Raw genomic sequence first — 20,871 nt, 5'->3', positions numbered from 1 at the left:
CATTTTCTCCAGGGTGTCACTCCAGGTCCCCATTTCTCTGCCTTTTGCAGGCACCGGTGCCTCCGTCCCCGCAGGGCTGTCTGCAGGCAGGGCTCTGCTCCGTATTCAAAGCCACGCGCCAGATTCCCGCAGCGCAGGGAATGTCCCACAGCAGCTCCAGCCCTTGCTGCTGGACGGGCTCCGATAATTCGGGTCATCGGCTCTAAACCAGGCGTGGTGGTGTGGGGTGGGTGCTCCTGGGCGTCACCGACAGCCACAGGAGGGTTCGCTGTCCCCAGCAGAGAGAAGGTAACGGCAGGTACCGAGCTGCCCCATCCCCACAAAGCCCCCCGAGCCGCGTCCCCTCCGTGCTGCCCCCCGGGAGTCCGGGGACACCGAGAAGTCGGGGGGTGGGCAGTGAAGTGACCCTGCAATAACAGTCTCCCGACACTGACGGCTTGGGACAGAGTGAGGGGAGGTCAAGAGCACGGGGTGATGGAGAGCGGGGGGGGGAAAAGGGCAAGAATTTGTGTGTGGAGGCCAGAGAAACCCTCCCGGCTGGGAAGGAGGGAGGTGAAGGCTCTCAGCAGCGCCGGGGGAACAAGGAGGGTCTGGCCGGGAGGCGGCAGCGGGGGCGGCCGTGGCAGCACTCGCGGGGAGGCTGCGCCCACCCGCCGGGTCCCAGCAGCTCCGGTGTCGGTGACCAGGTCACAGCTGGGACACCAGCCCGTGAGCCACCACCCCGGGGCGCCCAAACCATCCCAGGAGAGCCACGCAGGCGTCCCGCCAAGCCTGCCGCTCCAGCCAGCCCCTGCGGGGTGCCCTCACGCCTGCCTCAGTTTCCCCACCTGCTGGGTGTTTAAGGAGGGAAACACAGACCGTTTCCCAGAAAAGGCCATATCTGCCGGGGAAAGCTGGGCCCGGGTGGGACTGGGGGGGCAGCCACACCACCCCCATCCCTGGGCATCACCGGCGGCACCTCCGTGTGGTGCCGCCCCACAGCACAGCCCCGCCACAGCGTAAGCACGTCTCCGACCCCTCCGAGCCCGACCGCGAGCAGGTGACGGGCTCGAGACATTTCAGCTACCGAACGTACCCCAAACAGCCTTTACCAAAACGTTTTCATCGCACGCCTGAGCTGTCAAAGCGCTGCCTTTGCCGGGGAGGAGCAGCCCTGCCGCGCTGTGCCGCCGGGGCCTAAATAGCCCTGCTGGGCTCTCTGTTGCTTCTTTTGGCGCGTCCCGAGGGGCACCCGGAGCCACGCCAGGTCACTTCTGTTTCTGGGCATTTCCACATCCAGATGTTCATGCCCCGCCGCGTCTAAACAGTGAACGCTGCCCCTGGGAACAGTCTCATTTCAGGCAAAACTTCCCGAAGCGCCCGGGGCCGGCTTCAGGGGCAGCCGCCAGCTGCTCCCTCAAAAAAACAGCTCCGAAACGTTCAGATTTTGCCATCTTTAGCCACGCAGTAACAGGATTTCACGCTCCTCGGTGACGCCCGGCTCCGCCAGCGCTGAGAAACACGCCGGGAAGAAAAGGCAGCTACAAGAAATTATATTCTCCTTTTATTTACCTATGACCATGACAATGTATTTTCGCTAGCCGCAGAGATGCTTCGCCCTGTAAACCGGGCGCCTGGAGGCAGGCAGTCCGTCCAGCTCTGCCAGGTTCGGCAACAGCCCCTGCTTCTCAAAACACGACACCGGTCTCCAGAGTAAGGAGAGCGTCTGATGCGCAGAGCTGCTTTTCTCCATCACCAAACCCTCCGTCGTCAGGGCACAATATATATATATATACACCCAGGCTCCCCCAGCGGCCCGCTGCCAGGGAACGCGTTTTTGTCAGATAAAACTTGCTAACTTAGAAAATGTTGTACGCACTCAGAAAAAAAAAAATAACAAAACAAAAAACCAACAAACAAACAAACAAAAAAAAAAAAAAAAAGGCATCCGCTCCACCGGAGAACTCCGCCGCGACACACACAAATATTGCACTTGTAATTTCAGAAGGGGAAAGGACAGGAGGATTTCCTATTACACAGCAACGCGTCCAGCTATAGGAGGTCAATAAATAAACCAGGGGTGGGAGCGGGAGGCGGGTGGCTTGCACACCCCCGGCGCAGGGGAAGGACCCAGGGGGACCCGCCGCGAGCGAAGGAAGCGCCGGGCTCCTGCGAGATGGCTGCTTCGGGGGAGCCGGGAAGCACAGCCGGCAGGGGAAGCACAGCAGCATCGTGGGGCTGGTCCAGTTCAGAAGTCTTTTATCCGGGGAAGATGTTCACGTCGGTGCTGTTGTCCCCTTGCCGGAGCCCTGCACAAAAGTCCTCCTTCCTCCTCCTCCTCGTCGAGTCGGGGTCACTCGTCGCCTCCCAGCAACACTCGCAGCTGGGGTGCGTGCTTCACAGTAGTCTCGTGGGAGCTTCCCTCCTGGCTAAAATCCATGCCAGAGTCACCCCGAAGGCGTCGTACCAGCGATGGTGAGACGGGGCAATGGAGCAGTACCAGACTGCTTGGCTTGTTGGTCCCCTCGGCCTCATGCTCAGTGCCTTCGGCTGCCCCACACCCGTCCGCTGCAGGAATATGGCTTGGGGGGCACGAGCGGCAGCGGGAAGGCACGCTCCCGCCATCCCCCGGGAAGGCCTCCGCCGCCCGATTTCATGTAAACACACAGCTCCCAGCCTGCCCCGAGAGAGTCCTTGGGTCTACAGTGGGGAGCTGACTTTCTTCTGGTTAATTATGTCTAAGTACAAGTCAGAGCGGAGGAAGCGGGGGTAGGAGTCCTTCTCCATGAGCCCGTAAATCCTCTTCTGCGCGAGGTCGAAGCAGCTGCGGGTGATGTTCTGCAGGTTCTCCTTGGTGTGCTCCCGCGTGTAGGAGTCCAGGTTGACCTGCGGGCAGAGAGACCAGCGCTGGTGAGCAGCTCCCCCGGCAGCCGCCGTGCCCTGGAGCCACGCACCAGCACGGGATCCAGCCCTCACCTCCTTGCAGGACTGGATGGCGATGTACTCGGCGAAGATCTTCTTGGCCTTGGAGACCATCTTGGACTGGGATTTGATCTTCTTGAACTCCTCGCAGGCCAGCCAGAACTCCAGGTTCTCCTCGCTGAACTCGGTGCGCAGGAAGGCCCTGAAGGCAGCGAGTCCGTCTGCGGGGACAGAGACACGTCTCTACTCCCGGCTCGCAGGCGGGGAACGGCCCCACGAGACCCTCAGCCCAGCAACCTGGCAAAGGTGCAACCTGAACTACCTCCCCGCGCTGTCCCCTGGTGAGCCCTCGGGCAAAGCAGGCAGCGATGGCATTGCCAGCCGAAGCACGGCAGTGCAAGCCATCCATGTGCTGAATCCGCAGTCCTCAGCCCGGCTGCCTGCATGGAGAGCCGAGGGAGGGAGGCTGGGCTTGCAGCGGGGGCAGCAACGGGGAGAGGACCCCCTGGCCGCTCCTATGGGGGCCGGGGGTAGGACATGACCACGATGTGGGGTGCCCCAGCTGTGACACGTGAGAAGGGGACTGGTCTAAAGCAGCTCCTGCTTCACGGACCCGCTGCACAGCTCCGAATCGGGCACAGACAGGGATCGCTGCCTTTTCCCCGCTAGGCTGGAGGGGGGGCTGCAGTCCCAGGCCCCGGCTCTCCCCGGCCCCGGCTCCAAACCCCGCCATGGCCAGGCAGGAGCAGGAGGGGCGCAGGCAAGGGGCAGCCTCATTTCTCTTTGTCTGCCCCCAAACACCCGAAGGAATTAACAGAGGAAATCCCAGCTTTATCCACGCACATGTCTGGATATTCCCCCGGCAGCAAACAAGAGGGGGAAGAGATGGGCGAACACTTACATTTGTGCAGCAGCAGCTTCTCCAGGGAGTCCCCCCACTTCAGCGCTTCCTCGGGAGTGGGCCTGTGGGAGAAGGACAGCGCGTTGGGAAAGCGAAGCCAGGAAAGCCGCATTCGCTGTCTGCTCTAACGCAGCACAAGCAAAACATTTCCAGCCGATAAAGCACCGCCGTGTGCCCCAGCGGGGCCGGCCCTGGCTCCCAGAGCGGCACCAGCATCGCCCGAGCGGCTGCGGGCAGAGCCAGGCTCGGCAGCCGGCAGCACCGCAGGGTCTCTGCTGGAGCCAAACCTCTGCCTTTAGGCTGGCAGGAAGAAAACGCGATATAAGGAGGTCTGTGCAGGCAGCCGTGCTGCTTGGGGTGTCTGAGGAAGAACTGGAAAAGCTCCGGGCAATGCCCAGGAGGCTGCGGGACAGTGGGGATTTCAGCCATTCAAGCAGCCGGATAAGCCACCGGGCGCAAGAGCAGGGAGGGCTCGTCTCCGGCTGCTGGAGCATCTCCAGAGCAAAGTGGTTTTTCAAACCATCCTCTGGCCAGTTAAAGTTTCACGTACAGGCACCAGAGAAAGCAGCCGTCAGGGAAATTTCCAGTCCGAGCTGCCTCCGTGCGGGTACAGACCTCCCACCCGCCTGGGGACGGATTTTCAGCCAACAAATGTTTTTAATGCTCCTCTGGATAAAAAAAAGCGTTTGTCCACAACTTCCCCAAACAGGGTGACCCCCATCTCCCCGGAGGCGATGCTCAGCCCGACCACAGCACGTCCCCGAGCCCCCGCAGCCCCCAGTCCCCGCGCCACCAGCTCGCGGCACCTACTTGAGTGATTTGAGCACTTTGTCCAGCTTGCCGGAGGGGTTGGCCCCGGGGGACTCGTTTCGCCGCCGAAAAATCCCCAGCCGGTTCTTCATGTCCTTGGCTCTGGAAGGAAGAGCAAGTTTTAGCAGGCGGGCGAGGGGTCGGGGGGACACCCAGCACCCAGGGGACCCTCCGGCAGCCTCGTCCCACGCGTCACCCAGTGCCCGCCACCTACTCCTTCATGGTGTGCCGGCGCTGCAGGCTGCCGTTGTGGGGTCTCTGCACGCCCAGCAGCATCTCCGCGTGAAACTCCAGCGGCTGGGGCTTGGAAAGGTCACGGAAAAAGGGCATGGCGGCCGGGAAGAGCCCGTGAAGCGGCTGCCGGCGCGACCGGCGCGGCCAGAGGCTCGGGCGCTCTGACGCCAGCTCGGAGCCGAGCTCCCGCCCGGTGTGGCCAGCGCGGAAGTGGGAGGGTTCAGCCTGGAGAAGCTTTAAATCCAGCGTGGGGTGAACGAGGCGTGAGTGAGTAAGGGCTGTGTCAGCCCCGCTGCTATTTGGGACGGCTCCGCCGTTGCTGGGGAAACTCGAGGGAAGGTGGAAAAATCAGCGCCCAGGGCGGATAGTGGGGCCTTTCAAGAGACGGCGGGGAAAATAATCACGGCGGGCGGGGAAAATAAATCGCGGCGGGGATTTACGAGGGCTATTTATAGAGCGCAGGCATCCCGGGGAAGGCAGCGGGGCCGGCTGCGGGGCTGAGCGGGGTTAGGAGCAGAGCGGGGACGGCAGCGCTTCACCGTGACCCCCCCGCGGCGACAGGGCCGGGAGCCCACGCGTGACACGCTGGTGCTCACGCCTCTCCGGTGCCAGCCGGGGACGGGCACGGCCGTGGGGACATCTCCGTAAGGGGGTGGTTGGGACTGGCAGCGCGTGGCACCGAGGGGTGCTGGGGCACAGACACCCCCGCGGTGTCACCCTGCGCAGGCCCCCGCTGCACCGTCGTCCCTGCAGAGACAGACTGACTTGTCCCCCCCCGACACAGGGCTCCCGGTTCACCCAGGGGACCGCCACCAGGACAAAGCGGGACAAAGATTTTTGGCAAGTGCCATGGGGAAGGTGGCGGTGGGACCCCCCCAGCCCAGCCCCAGCCTGGGAGGGGGGGCCAAGGCAGGGAGCGGGCGGTGGAAGCGGTGGCGGGGGAGGACAGGCGTGGACAATGCTGTCCCCTCGTGGCACAGCCCCTGCACGACACCGCAGCACCAAGGGGTGCGGGGGACGCGCAGGGTGGCATGGGATGCTCACCCTGCACCGAAGCTGGAGGTGCCACCAGGGTGGGTGGGACGCGGGGTGGCATGGCCAGGCCACCCCCTGCAGCATCCCGCGGGCCCCACATCGGTGGGCCAGGGCGAGGATGCTCAGAGGAGCCACCTCTGCCTGGCCAAGCCATGCCCGGGGCTGGGGACACGAGGGGCAGAGGAGGGATTCAAGGCAAGGGTGTACCCCCGCCCCGAGCGATGCCATCTGGACCCACAGCTCTCTCCAGTCCCAGGAGGGTGAAATACAGCCATCCACAGGGAAAAAACATTGGCTGCAACCCCAGGGCTCGGTCCTGCAAGGTGCTGAGCACCCTGAGCCAGGGAAGGATTTTAGAAGGCAATCACCCCCCCCCGGTCACCTGCCGTCTGCACCCTCGTACGGGGCACGGACGGTTTCGCTGCCTTCGCATCATCTGGGCTGTGGTCCCAGCAGGACACGCGTCCCGCTGCCGCCAGCTGCCAGCCACCGGCTCGGCGCTAACGTGGGAAAAGCGGATCCAAACACGGAGCCTCACACTCCAAACACCATCTGCCTCCCATCACCCTCCTGCCGGCGACGCCGGCGGCCGAGGACCAGCCACCACACGGGACGGGCCGTCCCACACAGCCCCCGGCAACAATTTTAGCAGTGTTCCCAGTTTAGCAAGAGAGCCGCCGCGGCTCGGCGGGGCTTTCAGAGCTCTAAAAAGCCCTTGTGTGTGTCTCCCGCACGCGTGAGCTGCCTCCGCCCGCACGACCCGCACACCCAGCTCAGGGGCTCGCAGGTGACCGCGGCTCGTGGGCAGATTTGCCGGCTGGAATACATCAGCAAAGCACCACCTAAGGAAGCGCCTCAACTTAAAATCCGCTGCTTCTCCTGCACACGCTTGTAAATAAATAGCAAGTGGCACGAAACCAGGCTGCGGCAGCCGCAGGCACGCACAGCCCCCAGCTGTGGCCAATCCGCAGTATAAAATGCCACAGTAAAAATAACGTTTCATAAGAAAGTGCTAGTTTCTGACTGGAGTCACCCTTATGAAGTGATCTGCACCTCACGGCACGGCTGCAAGGACATCCAGTCCCACCGCCCTGCACCGCTTCCAAACCACCCCCTGCAAAGCGCATCACCTTTCCCCGCAGGAAGCTCGAGTCCTACCTTTCCAGGTATTTTTCAGAAAAGTCCACCATGGCGTGGTACATCGGGGAGTGCCGGCGAGCTGCGCGGGCCGGCAGAGTGTGCTGGTGCCGGGGGGGGGGGGAAGGCGAGTGCCAAACCCCAGCCACTTGCACCATAAATACTCTCCGCGGACGGCTGGCAACCGGGCTGCGCAGCCAATAGCCGGCCGGTGCGATGCCGAGACGCTCCCCAGTGCATCCGCTGCCGTCTCAAGGTAAGGAGAAAACCCCCTCCGCAACCGCCCCTGACCCCGCTAAGCCGGGGGTGACTGATTCCCCCCCCCGCCAGCCCAATTCCCCCGGCTCTGCGCCGCAGCAGGGACACGCGGATGGGGGACGTCCCTGCTGCAGGCTGCGAGGGATTCATTTTAATTTCAAGTGTTGGGGAGGAAGGGGGGGGGGGAAATAATAAAAAAGAGCTAAAAATAGGCAGCTGCGGCTGGGAAGCGTGCGGGCCGACAGTGCCGCTCGCTGGCAGGCGGCACACGCGGCGAAGCCACACTCCCACCACGTGCCACTTCTCCACCTGCCCCGAGCCACGTGGAGTGGGGAAAAGATCCAGCATCCTGGGCATCCCTGCGGCTGTGACGCCCGGCCGGATCCTGCCTTGAGATATGTGGGGGCAGTTCATTGCAAAACACCCTGGCTCGGCCCCGCCGCCGCGTTTGCCCCCACCCAGCTGCAGCTGCGCGCCTGGGAAGCAAAGGCCAGGGCGACCTCGTCCTTGCCCGCACCCACGTTGTGGCATCCCCAAAGCCTTACCGGGAGAGGCGGAGGGGCTGCGGGCGTCCCTGGCTCGATGCTCCCGCCAGGCTGCCCGCGCGCCGCAATGTGCCGCAGGGGCTGAAGCCTGTCCGGCGGTGGGAAACCTCCCCATTCCTCCTCCCGGCATGGGGCCAGTGGAAAGGAGGCCCCCAGCTCATGTTTCACCGCTTCCATGTCCTCTCCCTGAACCCGGCACCACTGGAAGCTGCTTTCCCGGTGCCACCAGCAGGAGCCGGCTCCTTCGCCCCATCTCTCCATGCAAGGCAACTGGGGGGCTGCTCCCAGCTGGGCTGTGCGATGCTCCCAGAGCACCTCCCACCCTCCTCCCTGAAAATCACGACTCCCTGTGCGACGTGAGACCTTAGTTCAGTGTGTCTTTGCTACTTTCTTCCTGGAAAAGCTTAGGGGAACAAGACAGGGGGACCCTGAGGGCTGCCTGGACCAGCGGGGCTTGGCCGAGGTGTCTGACCATGGCAAACAGCCCTGGTGTACTCCGATGCCACCACAATGCGACACTTACAGGTTCCTGCTCCGTTTCTTGCGGGAGGTCTCGTCCCCTTCGTCACAGCTGCATTCGGGGTCAGCTCCGCTCAGCTGGGGGGGGGAAGAGAAACAGCATCTGTATCATCATGCCAGTGCACGCCCCCAGTGACACTCCAAGTGTCACCAACCAGCATTGCCAGCATCCCCTGTGGTCCCCGCCACCCACGGAGCCCAGAGCCACGGCACCCCCAGGGCTCCTTCCCCACAGCCCCGGCTGGCTGCCGCAATGCAATGGGACAAGCTTCCCTCGGCTCCAGCACGGGAACCTGCCTCCCCCTGCCCGTCCTGTGCACCTGGTGCTCCTGGTGCTCCTGGAGCATCTGAGGACACACCACGGCTGGTGGCCCAGGTAGCCCTCCAGGTTCGAGATGCTGACAATGGTACCTCCTCCAAGGAGAACACCCACATCCCCATTCCTGATGAGCCTATTCCTGCTGTCTTGAGTGGGCACGGGGACCCCTCCCCAGCCTGCTGAGCACCTTGGCCCCCTAGAAGCAGACTGGGCACCCAAAATCAATCAATCAGGGGTCCCCCAGCAGTCCCCAGGCAGGATAAATCACAGCATTTCAGCCATAGAATCATATCATGGCAGCTTTCAAGCCCGAGGAGCACCCAGAGGGCTCCACCCTCCAACCACTGCCCTGGGACAGCCTGGGGACCTCCGATGCACGGCGAGCTCAGGGCAGCGCCACCGCAGCCTCCGAGCCATGAAGCCTGGGGCCAGGCGTGGGGACCCCAGGGACCACCATAGCTCGGGGGCTTATCCAGTCCTGAATGAGATGGGAAGATGCTCACAGGCAGCCCCGCAGCCAGCGCGACCCCGCACCAAGCTCAGCCCCGCGCTGCCGGGGGCTGCAGGGCGCTTTCCAGGATGGCCGCCCCACGGCCGTGCCGTGGGAACCCGCTGCACAGCCCCAGGCTCGAGGCTTTTGACACTTCCTTCCATTCTGCACTCGGGTTTCCGGAGTTTATCGGCCCCAAACAATGCAGCCCTTGCAAAGCACCTTCCCCAACCAGATAGGGCCCCGGCAGGCGGGCTGGCCGGGGCGACACGCAGCCGGAGCACGCTTCCTGCCATTGTCCGGAGAGGCTCCGCGGCACTCGGGGACAAAAGGCAGCAGCAGTGCTCGCCCGAGAAGTCCCAGTGCTCCCGGTCACAATACGCTCCTAAAACAACGACCTCCCAGCCCCGACGGCGGGAAGGAGGGGAGCAGGGAGGCATGCTGGGCACGACGGTGTTAAAAGGGCCAAGAAAATGAGCCCCTCTGCAATGCTCCCTGGGGGGAAAGAAAAACAGCACCTTGAGGGATGCTGTGGACCTGCCACTGAGGCCAGCGGGTGCAAGGATCACCGGTGCTTGGTGCTGCTGCCGGAGGGGATCCATATGGGAATTGTCCGTTAGTGCCCTGCTCCAGAAACCTTCGTTGAACTAGCCAAAAGGCACAGCCTGACCAAAGTCCCTCAGGAGGGCAGGTGGGCAGGGGACTGAGGCACCGGCCAGACAGAGCCGGAGGAGCTGCGGGAGGGCTGGGACCACCAGGAGGTCCAGCAGCCACGCTGCCCTCGCCGCCGGCACTGCCCCGCTCCCTGCTCCAGCAAAACATCGCAGCTGAGCAGAGTAACCCAGGAGGAGCTCAGTTTGTCCCCGCTGAAAAACATCCGCCCAGAAAGCGCAGCTGGGGGCTCTCCGGGGCAGGAGTGGGGTACGTTCCCCGGTTCCCTGCCCCGGCAGCGAGCGTGCAGCCTGCCCCATCCCAGCGCCGCAGCAGCCTCCGGCCGCAGAGCTGCGCGCTCCCAGCCTGCACGCACAGCGGCACTGTGAAACCTCCTGCCAGCACGACTCCTCACCGCCAGCCCCAACGACTGGACGCTCACCACCCTGACACCGCCACCACCTCCCTCCCTCGCATCTGCACGTCCCTACCACAAAGGTGTCCCTTCTTGATAGGATCTGGGAGGAGGTCTGAACCCCCCAGCCCACAATTGCTGGCATCAGCCTCCCAGAGAGTCTGGGCTCCCCATCTGACTGGTCTGTCAGACTCATAAGAGCTCTCACCAGCCAACCTGGGACTCTGAGCCCACAAGGTGCTCCAGGAAACAGCACCAGAGGTGGCTTTTCAAGCAGCGTGAGCCTGGCAGGGAGAGGGTTAACCCCAGCATGGATTTAACCCCATCCTGCTGCCCTGTTTGCTGGTGTGCAGGGCTCTGTACCAGCCTCTCCTGCCCAGGCGCCAGCCGCCCTGGAGCAGCATGCAATGTGGTCCTGCGCTCTGCAAGATGCTCGCGAGCAGCACGACGTGGTCCTGAGCCATGTAAGGTGGTCCTGAGCTGTGCAACATGACCCTGAGCAATGCAAGGTGGTCCTGAGCCAAGAATGCAGCCTGGGCAGAGCAGTGCCCACAGCCGCTGCCAGAGATGCAGCGTGGTCAGGCAGAGCAGGGCGCGGGGCCAGTGCAGCAGGAAGGCAGGTGGCCGCGCTCAGCACCCACCCAGGCTGCACCCAGGGATGGACAACGGGGCAAGCAGCACTTCTCACACACAATCTCTGCAATGGCACATGGCTTCCTGTAAATATTTGTTAGGCAAAAGTACAGCCAAGGTAAGCCCTGCTCCAGGGAGGTACACGGGGAGCCCCCCAGGTAGTCGCCCTGGGAGCACAGAATCCCAGACTGGCCGGGGTTGGCAGGGCCCTCTGGAGATCACCCAGTCCCACCCCCGGCCAGAGCAGGGTCACCCAGAGCAGGTGGCACAGGAACGCGTCCAGGCGGGGTTGGAATGTCTCCAGAGACGGAGACTCCCCCACCTCTCTGGGCAGCCTGTGCCAGGGCTCTGCCACCCTCACAGCAAAGAAGTTCCTCCTCATGTTGAGATGGAACTTCCCATGCTCAAGTTTGTGCCCGTTACCCCTTGTCCTGTCCCCGGGCACCACTGAGAAGAGCCTGGCCCCATCCTCCTGACACCCCCCCTTTCAGTATTTATCAGCGTTGATAAGATCCCCCCTCAGTCGTCTTTTTTCCAGACTGAAGAGACCCAAATCCCTCAGCCTTTCTTCATCAGAGAGGTGTTCCATCCCCTCAGCATCTTGGTAGCCCTTTGCTATCCCCTCTCCAGCAGTTCCCCATGTCCTTCTTGAACCAGGGAGCCCAGAGCTGGACACAGCACTCCTATGCAGCCTCCCCAGGGCAGAGCAGAGGGGGAGGATGACCTCCCTCCACCTGCTTGCACGACCCAGCCCGGTGCAGGGCTCCTGCCGCACGCCTGGCGCTGCTCCTCCTTCCCGCACGGCAGGGTGAGAAATCGCTGCTGACCTCAACCTTTCTCTGAGACGGGACCTCCGCAACATTCAAAGCCCTGCAAGAGGCTGGCCGGGGCAAAACGCCACACTGCTCCTGGCACCCCTGAGCACACCAGGGACTCTTTGTCTGCGGAGGCTCTCTGGAGCCTGGCTTTTGCCAGTCCCCACCGCTGCGAGCAGCTCTGCAAGTGCAGACACCCCAGTGCACCTCTCCCTTCACCGGTCTCAGCAGGCAGCGGCTCTCCAGGACACGGGATCCTGTAGGATCTGGACACATTGGTGGGACATGCCCACCGACATCAGCAGCACACTGGCTCTGGGTGACATCACCTGGGTGCTAAGCATCTCCCAGAGCTGACTGCCAGCGGCAGGGACCTTCCTGGCCCCTCAGGTGCCAGCTTTGCCATGGCAAGAAGGGTGACATGCCAGGACACCTCCACCCCAGGAGCTGCCCCATTGCCACAGCCAAGCAGGAGCCGTCCACCCCGCGGAGCCAGCGCCGGCTCACGTACCTTCCTGTGCCCCGAAAACAGCAGGGTGAGCTGGTGGATGGAGCCGCCGTTTTTGGCGAGCTCTTTCTTGAGGGTCCTGGGGGAGGGCAGGGCCCAGTGGCCCTTGGTGCCCTGGCTGTCCGAGCAGTTGAGGGTGGTGTCGGAGGTGAAGCAGTGGCTCTTGGCCTCCTGCAGCAGGCTGCCCTCGCTGTGGGTCCGGCGCCGCAGGGAGCTCTGCACGCTCAGCGTGTAGACGGGCTGACAGCCCGACGTCTCGATCATGCTGCTGCGCTTCGCCTCGTTCCTCTCCAAGTAGTGCTCATCGCTGTCCTCCTCCTCCTCATCCTCATCTTCTTCCTCCTCATCCTCCTCCTCGTCCTCGCCGTCCGTGGCGCTGCCCGCCATGCCCACCGCGCTCTGGCTGAAGGTGCTGTCAAGCCGCAACTCAGGGATGATGAAGGCTGGCAGGGAGCTGGTCTGCTCCTCTCCTTTCTCTGTGGCCACCGGCTGCTTTTCCACCAGGAGAGGAGCCTGGGTGGCTCCCAGAGCTTCCCGGGACTCAGCGGGAGCTGGTGCCTCTGCAGCTGGAGGAGCATCACCTGCCGCTGCCTTCCTGTCCTCCGAGTGCATCTGCCCCGGCTTCTCCGCGCCCGTCTCCAGCATCTGCCCAGAAGAGAAGATAAAGAAGGATGAAGGCAGAAGTACCCCAAATCTCTTGCTGACTGCCCTCCTGAGGAGCCTTTCCGCTCCTAACACCCCAACCACAAGGCTGGCACCAGTTTGTACAACCCTAACAGTGCTCCGGTGAGGTGGGACAGCATTGTCCCCACATCCCCAGGTGATGGCAGGTCACCCATCGCTCCCACAGCACCCAGTCCCGGTCCTGATCCCTAGACCAACAGGTTCCCCCACCAGCAGCGAGCCAGTGGCTACAGGGCAGCAGTGGGATGGGGCCACCCAGCTCCCAGCTCCAGCACCCGGCAGCACCGGTGGGTTTGGAGGAAACCAGTGGCTCTGGGGCGGGTGGCTCGGCCCGGCAGCACGGCGGGCACAGACAGGCTCAGCTCCGGCCGCAGAGGCAGAGCTGGTAACATCATCCTTACCCCGACGGCTCCCCCGTCCCCCTGGGAGCTGCTGGGGGGGGGCTCGGCCCTGCAGAGATCTTCCCTGAGGTCTGCAGAGAAAACCAGCAACTCTCATCCGGCACCTCCGGCCCCTCCTGCACCGTATTAACTGCAGAAGGGAAGCGCCGGGCTCTGCTCATCTGCGGATTGCTCAAGCCCGGCCCGGCTCAGCCTCCCTGACGGGGTGCCCCGGGCTGTGGGGCTCCCCACGGCCGCCCCGCCGTGCCCTGCGCAGACGTGGCCCTGCCAAACCACAACCAGCCCCTTTCAGTTTTTTAAGCCTCCGGCGGTGCTGGTTTTTGCCAGTTTTCCTCTGCAGCTGGGAAAGGCCTTTCAAAGGGAAAAGCCAGGAGTAGCCCAAGATAAAAAAAAAAAAAAGAAAAAAAAAAAAAAGGGAAAAAAGCCTCCAAGGTTTTTTCCATGAGCAGGGGAAGCCTGCGGTGAGCCCCCTCCTGCCAGAGCTGGGTCCTCTCTTCCATGTTTTTTTCCCGTTGCACAGAGCCCGTCTGAGCCAAAGGGGCAAAACCAGCTCAGCGGGGGAGAAAGACCAAAGCAGAGAAAAATGCTCCCTCTGGGAAGGGATTCCCACCTACGCAGCAGACCCCGTAGGGCCAGGCAGGGGTTATTACACAGGACCAGCCCCAGGGAACGAGTCACCCCGAAAAAACATCACTGTATCCCCAGTTAAGATCCAAGCACTTTCACAAGCACAACCAGAAAGCTGGAGTTAACAAAGCCACTACCCCTGTATAAATTAGGTTGACTTCAGCTTCAAAAACAGCAGCGGCCCCAGGACTCAGCCCGTGCAGCCTCACAGCCCATTGGGAAGAAGCACCCACGGGGCAGACGGAGGCTGTATCCCCGCGGTGGTCCCAGCTCGTCCCCGCAAGCCATCCCTGGGACAGCCAACCTGCTGCCAAACACCTCCCCGCCCCGCAGAGCCGGCGCACGTGGATTACAACCCGCCACTGGGTATCTCCAGGGAGCTGCGTGCAGACGTCGGGCTGCGAAACCCGCTGTCATCCCCAGGGAACACGCTGGAGGTGTTTAAGCCCCGGCTTCGGCACCATCGGCTCTGCACAGCAGGGACGGAACAGAGACCCTGTGGCACCCGGCAGCGCCCGCCCGAGCCAACGGGTCCAAAACACGGGCCAGATTCCCAAATAGATCCTTGGGTTCTGCTGCCTCCTGGGCAGCCGGCAGAGGAGCTCACCCACGTCCGCCTGTGCCTCGTCCTTTTTTATCAGGCCAAAAGAGCCCCCTTTACACCCATGAGTGTGGAGAAGACCCGCGCCGTCCCCCTGCAGCCGGACTCGCCGCAGGCAGTGATTCAGCATCACCTGAACTGCCCCAGTGAGTCTGAAGACTAAAATCCGGAGACCATCATGTCCTCAGCAGCCCCGTCTGCGCCGTCTGCCCCATTCCCAAAACAGCCGGGTTCGGTGGGAGGCACAAAGCAAATGCTCAGTTTACCCCATCCTTGGGGCTGTTTCACTCCCCCCGTGGTAATTTCTTGTAAAAAGAGAATGTTTCCAGACTTGCCGTGCAAGGATGCTATTTGCACAAGTGTGTGTTTTAATGATGCTGTTTATGTCTTATTTGTATTGCAATCACTGTCATCATTATTTCATGAAATAATTAGAGGAAAAACCCATGCGGCCCTCAATTCACTCCCTGCAAAGCCCTCCCCCTCCCTATCTGTCCCGTCCTTCTGCTTAATATTGCTGGTTGCCCGCATCAGATAAGGCCCTAGAAGGAAATGAACAGGCTCCTTTAAAATGAGAGACATTTGGGGATTAAATTAAATCCCTGCACTAATTCAATCAGAGACTCTGCTGCTTTTCAGTGGCACGGAGGATGTGAGCAGAAGCCTCGCCGCCGAGCGAGGTTTCTATCTCGGGTTGAAAGCATCACCGGGGCTGTGAAATCCTGTCCTCGCAGAAAGCGCCATGGCTGAGCTCTGCTAAACATCACCTGGTGGCTGGGGGGGAAGACGGGGAAGGAGAGCGGCAGTAACGCCATCATGGCCAGCCAACAAGGCTGATGGTGGCTGGAGGCACCAGGGACCTCATCAGCATGAAGCCAAGGGCCACCGCGCTACGCAAAGCTGATTTGGGGCGGCAAGGACAGGGATGCAACCAGGTTCCTTCTCGCCATCACCGCGGCCAAGGGGCTGCTGGAGGAGGCAGCAGATGGAGGCAGTGCCGATGCTGTCTGAACAGGGTGGCAAAGGGGACATCTGTCCTTCCACCTCAAGGCCTCACCCAAAACACCCCATGCTCTCGCTGCAGCATGGGTCCCTCTCCCTTGGCCGGCAGCAGCAGCTCAGGAGCCAGCAGACATCATCTGGATCCCCAACATCCGTGTCTCCTTGCCCTCAACATCTGAGTGTCCCTATCCTCAATATGCGGGTTTCCCTGTTCTCAGTGTCTGCATCTTCCCATCCTCAACATCTGGCCCTCCCCATCCCCAACATGTTGGTCTTATAGAACCACAGAATGGTTCGGGTTGGAAGCGACCTTAAAGATCATCTAGTTCCACCCCCTGCCCTGGGCAGGGACACCTCCCACCAGCCCAGGTTGCTCCGAGCCCCGTCCAACCTGGCCTTGAACCCCTCCAGGGATGGGGCAGCCACAGCTTCTCTGGGCAACCTGGGCCAGGGGCTCACCGCCCTCACAGCAAAGAATTTCTTCCTGAGATCCCAACTAAATCTCCCCTCCTCCAGTTTGAAACCATTCCCCCTCATCCTATCATTACACGCCCCATCAAAGAGTCCCTCCCCATTCTCAACATCTGGGTTTCCCTGTCCTGAGCCGGGAAGGCCCAGGGGCTTTACTACATCCTCCCTGGAGGACCACACACTTCACTGTTCCGGTTTCTATCTCAGATGAAGCGACCAAGGCAGCATGTCCCAGGAAGGGGAAGAGAAAGCAGAAGAAAGAGCTGCCTCCAAGCCCCAGGATGGCTACCAGGGGTAATTCTACAGAAGGAGGGTGATTGAGCCGAGATCCGAGCAACAGCAACAGAGTCCCTAATGTCCATTTCCCCATTGCACAAGCCTCAGCACACCCCAAAAAGCCAAACATTGCCCTGCCTGCTCCAGCATCCTCCACCTCTGCACCTGTAACCCACCGCCTGGACTCCCTCTGCCTTTGGGCATCACTCACCGACTCAAAAGTTTTCTTGAAACCAAGACGGGGGAGAAGCACTGCAAACCCTCGGCTCTTCGGTCTGTAATTTGATCAGTTTTTTCTGATTGCTGCTGCTCTGACACCAGCAAAGCAAATTTCGACGAACAGATGTGGGTTTGTCTGCGCGGCCTCGACTCCTCCAGCATTTCTTTAAATAATGTACCCTTTCTGGTGGCCCACAGCCGGGACTTCCAGCTGGGAAAACACCGGCCACAGAGAGGGCACAGCTGTGAGCTGAAGCCTGCGCTGGCCTTCCCCCAGCGCTGCCAGCTCTCACACTGCCAGCATGCCGTGATCCATGGCAATCCCTTCAATCCCCATCTCTGGGAGGTCGGGGATTTTTTTTGAGGCTCTCAGCTTCTTATTTCAAAACCTCTGCTCCTCGCAGTCACGGAGCCGCTGTGGCTCAAGTAACGCCTGGGCACAAGAAAATTGAATTCAGCCTTTCCTGGCTCCTGACGTGGATGCCCGGGTTTTGCAATGCGCATCTTTCTCTTGCGGTAAGAGCGGGGAAGAGGAGGCTAACCACGCCTGGGAGAACTGCCCTGCACCCAGGCAGCTCCTCAGCTGAAATCAGGGATCGGGAAAAGCAGGGAATTCCCTGCAGGTAAGAGAAATGTAACATGGAGATGAGCGGGAGAGCAAAGGACGCCTGCTCCCGCTGCGCTCTCACCCCGGGAGGAGCTCACGGACCTCCCGAGATACTGCTGCAGGAGCTGCTCCCAGGGGCTGTCCCCATCCTCCGTGCTTCCCACGGAGGAACCTCTCTGGCTCCTGCTGCCCTTAAATCTACCTTTGCTCAAAGGTGCCTCACCTGTCCCCACAAGCATTTCACTCCATGGGAACGAGACCAAGTCCCTCTCCAGGGGGATTTCGGGGAGGACGCGGCCAGCTCTGCTGCGGGCAGTGTGTTCCCCGGGCAGAGGTAACGTCCCTCCCCTGGGCAGAGGGGGATGCGGGGAAAACAGCACCTACATCACCCAGGGAAACATCAACGTTTCCAAAGTAGGTTTTTCCTAAAGTGAAAGAAAAAAAATTACCATTTCAGTTCTTAGCGTGGGACAAACTGTGCCCAGATCCGTCAGATCAGAAACTTCTAACGGGCCCTGTGAAATGCTACCAAAACCGTCGATGATGAGCACCTCGAAACTCAAAAAGTGGCCACTAAGAACCAAGTAAGCGCACGGCTACAGGAAGCGGCATCTAATACTCGGCACGGCGCCGAGGGGAAGAAAGCAAAGGCAGAAACGCAAAGCAGAACTACCAAAACTTCAGAAAATTTTCATGGGAGTCATTTTGAAAGTGCTCACAAGGAGCACTTGTGGCTCCTCGAGCCGCGGAGGCTCCGTGGGGCTGGCCCGAGCCCAGGGCTCTGCACAGGAGGGTTTTCTACCCATTCCCTGCTTCATTTCTGAATGGATGAATAATTGATACAGAGCAATTAGTGTCACAGCAAAAGCAAGCGGGGATGTATAAACCCAAGCAGCAGGATCCAAGAGTGCGCCGGGGCAGGGCGGCGAGGGGGGATACACGTCTCCGATGAGACACCTGTGGGGGAGTAGATGTTCATACCACCCAAAAAACCCTGGGCTTGAAACGCCTCGGAGCCCTGGAAGGAGAAATCCCCCTCTGCGGGAGGAAACGATGCCGTGTCGGCAGCCCGCGCTAATCCCGTTACCCCATTAGTGTCACCCCCAATTAATTGCTCTGCAAACGGGGTCGGACCGAGGTATCGCCCGTCCCCGACGCTGCAGCGGCCGCACTCTGCGCCTCTGCCCAGAGCCGCTCCGCTCCCTGCAACACCGTGGTAAATGGGAATCAAGGCTTGATCGAGGTGTGCAGGGGGAGCCCAGCTACAGGCGTAGCTTGTGCCCCACGTTTTGGGATCAGCTGCTGACGGTGTCAGAAACCACCTGGGACAAAATCAGCCCAAGCCGCGTACTTCAGCCGAGCAGCTGGAGCTAACACAGAATTGCTACCGCCGCAGCCCCGAGTCCCGGCTCCGCACCCCAACTGTCCCCTACCTGGTGCCCTCCATCCCCGCCGAGGCTGCGAGCATGCACACAGCTCCGATTCCAGTGGTTAGGGCTGGATTTGCTGGTCGGCCCCCAGTGCCAGTAAACGGAGAATACCCAAAAGGCTGTAAAAGTCCTGGAGCAGAAAGCCCAGGTTGCCGGCACCCTGCAACGCCGCTCCCGCAGCGAGAGCCAGCCGACGCAGATGGCACGGCCGTACACAGCCCAAATCTGCAAGGGAACCTCAGAAAGTCCCTGTCGCTACAAACGCCCCCTTGTTCCCCCCGATGCTGCCCATTACCAAGCCCTCAAACCCAGCTTGGCGGCAAACGAAGCCAGGCAGGAGCCCCAGGTTCCGCAGGGGACAGCAGGGACCAGCCCAGCGCAGGGGTGCCGGGGGACGCCTTTGATCCAGAAGGACACCAGGCTTCCTCGACCCGCAGCCAGATCCTGCCCGGCAAAGGGTCCAGCCCCTGGGATTGCGATCTTTGAAAGCAAAAACCTACCAAATCCAGGCTCTCAGTTGCATCCCAGCGGCAGGGGCCGAGCGAGCGGCATCTCCCTCCGGCAGCCCCGTCCCCGACACGTGCCCGCAGCCCCGGCTCGGCAGACACTGGCGCAGCGCTGGGCTCTGCCTCTGCCGTTATTGATGTCCGTGTCAAGCGGCAGCTGAAGCCTCCCCAGCCTCTCCCAGACACTGCTCCCTCCTGCCCCTCATGCTATTTACAGCTCTGCCGGCGATCCCTGGAGGTGCTATTACCTGCTGATAAAAGTGGACGACCGCTCTGCCGTGAGGAAGAGCCATGTATCACCCTGCAACCCGCCACGTTCGCTTTTGCAGCTCCTCTTCTCCTGCCCTGTTCTGCCCCCGGGCGACACCAAGCCGCAGAGCGATTCCAGTGCTTCCTGCTAAACGAAACTCTGCCGCAGGTTCACAGTTGGGTTTTCTCCCAAACTCCTTTCTATGGCAAAGGGACAGCTCTGAAGCGGGAGACGCTCTGCAGCGCGGCGCTTCGCCCTCTGCTCTGCAATTCCCTACGAGCGGCTCTACCCAAAGGGGCAGGGAGGAAAAAAAAGCAGGAGGGTGTATGGTCTCCATCCAGGACCATCTGCCCCTTCTCTTCTGCTGAAAGGGCCAGTGCCCTCTTGTGACACCCCCATACACTGGGCTGGGGACCCGACTGCCTTGGCTGGAGGTTTCTTCTCCTGGTATTGCACTTTACTGACCGAGACAGACGAGTTGCCCTGATGGCTACGGAGAGGGAGCACAGCGGGGTGTGTGAGCACAACCGCTGTCACAGCCATTTGCCAGTGCTTATCTGCACCACGGCCACAAGCTGTGCTCGGCTCTCCCCCAGCATGGACTTGGGGCACACACGTGTCCCCCTGCTCCCAGCCAGCTGCAGGCTCGCAGATGCTCCTGGGATGGAGCAGGGGAAACGTGCTGCCTCCACTTCCTTGCAGGTAGCCACAGCTTAGCAGTGGTAGAGGAAATGTCTCACTGGATGTGGAGCGGAGCTCAGCAACGCAATGCCACCACCGACAGCAGCAACGCGGCACGGCCACCCCAGCAGCTGTGCTCGGCACCCATCCTGCCCGCACTGGCGAAGGGAGCTGGCCCCCTGGGTCTTTGCCCGGTCTCTCCACGGAGCAACCAGGTCTGTGGGACACCGGCACACAGCCCAGGGATGTCACCACACTGGGGACATTCCGGGACTCGGAGCATCCCCAGCCCAGGATCCCTGGCCCCTCTCAGCCAGGAACGAACCCAGCCACCATCTGAACCTGCACACACCCTCCGCACTGTGTCTGTCGTTTTGGGGACACAGCTCCAGTTTGACAAAGCTGGGCACCAGCTACTGCCTGCAGCCTCATCGACCCAAGCAACCTGTCCCCGCAGGGTGAGCGTGGTGGGACCCGGTGCTGGAGGCGAGTGAGATGATGTCTGGGCATCAATATCCCTGGCAGAGGGGTGGGAAAGGGGGAGGAAGGAGAAGATCCTGTCATTGGCATTCAACCCAAAACCCTCAGCATCCTTCCCCTGCCGGGGGTGACACGGTGCAGACCAGCGGGGGAATCTCTCTGCGGCATTATCTGCAGGGGCCAAGCATTGTCCCCTGTGCAGGATGAGGGAGGTGACAGCAGGAGCCTGAGGTGACACATTCAGCCACTGCAGAGCCATTGCGAAGGACTCATCCCAACACCACAACACGAGGACCTGGCACTGGAAGCCATTGCTGCTGCCAGCACAGATCACGATAAGGAAACCACTGCTGAGAGAAGAGGACCTGGCAGAGCAGCTCTGCCTGCAACTGGCACCACCAGGGCCATGGCCGGAGCCACACAGAGACCGGAGGAATCCCCAATGGTACCAAAACCAACACTGGT

The 20,871-nt window shown here is 61.5% G+C and overlaps 1 protein-coding gene across 4 annotated transcripts in view; it reads right to left on the bottom strand.

Moving 5' to 3' along the window:
* Positions 1-1,543: 1,543 nt before the first annotated feature.
* Positions 1,544-20,871, bottom strand: part of RGS3 (regulator of G protein signaling 3) — an 87,552-nt gene continuing 68,224 nt past the window's right edge. For 3 of the 4 annotated variants that reach the window (XM_054220793.1, XM_054220794.1, XM_054220796.1), the window contains 6 exons: positions 12,175-12,816; positions 8,345-8,418; positions 4,613-4,714; positions 3,803-3,864; positions 2,956-3,122; positions 1,544-2,865 (listed from right to left, as the gene is read on the bottom strand). In XM_054220793.1, the coding sequence (XP_054076768.1) occupies positions 2,680-2,865; positions 2,956-3,122; positions 3,803-3,864; positions 4,613-4,714; positions 8,345-8,418; positions 12,175-12,816 (1,233 nt within the window). In that variant the 3' untranslated portion in view covers positions 1,544-2,679. The other variant, XM_054220797.1, reaches the window with a different exon arrangement.

The sequence above is a fragment of the Rissa tridactyla genome, chromosome 14 (genome assembly GCF_028500815.1).
Source record: "Rissa tridactyla isolate bRisTri1 chromosome 14, bRisTri1.patW.cur.20221130, whole genome shotgun sequence".
In the NCBI taxonomy this organism is placed as follows: Eukaryota; Metazoa; Chordata; class Aves; order Charadriiformes; family Laridae; genus Rissa; species Rissa tridactyla.
This window is presented reverse-complemented; position numbering and strand designations above follow the sequence as displayed.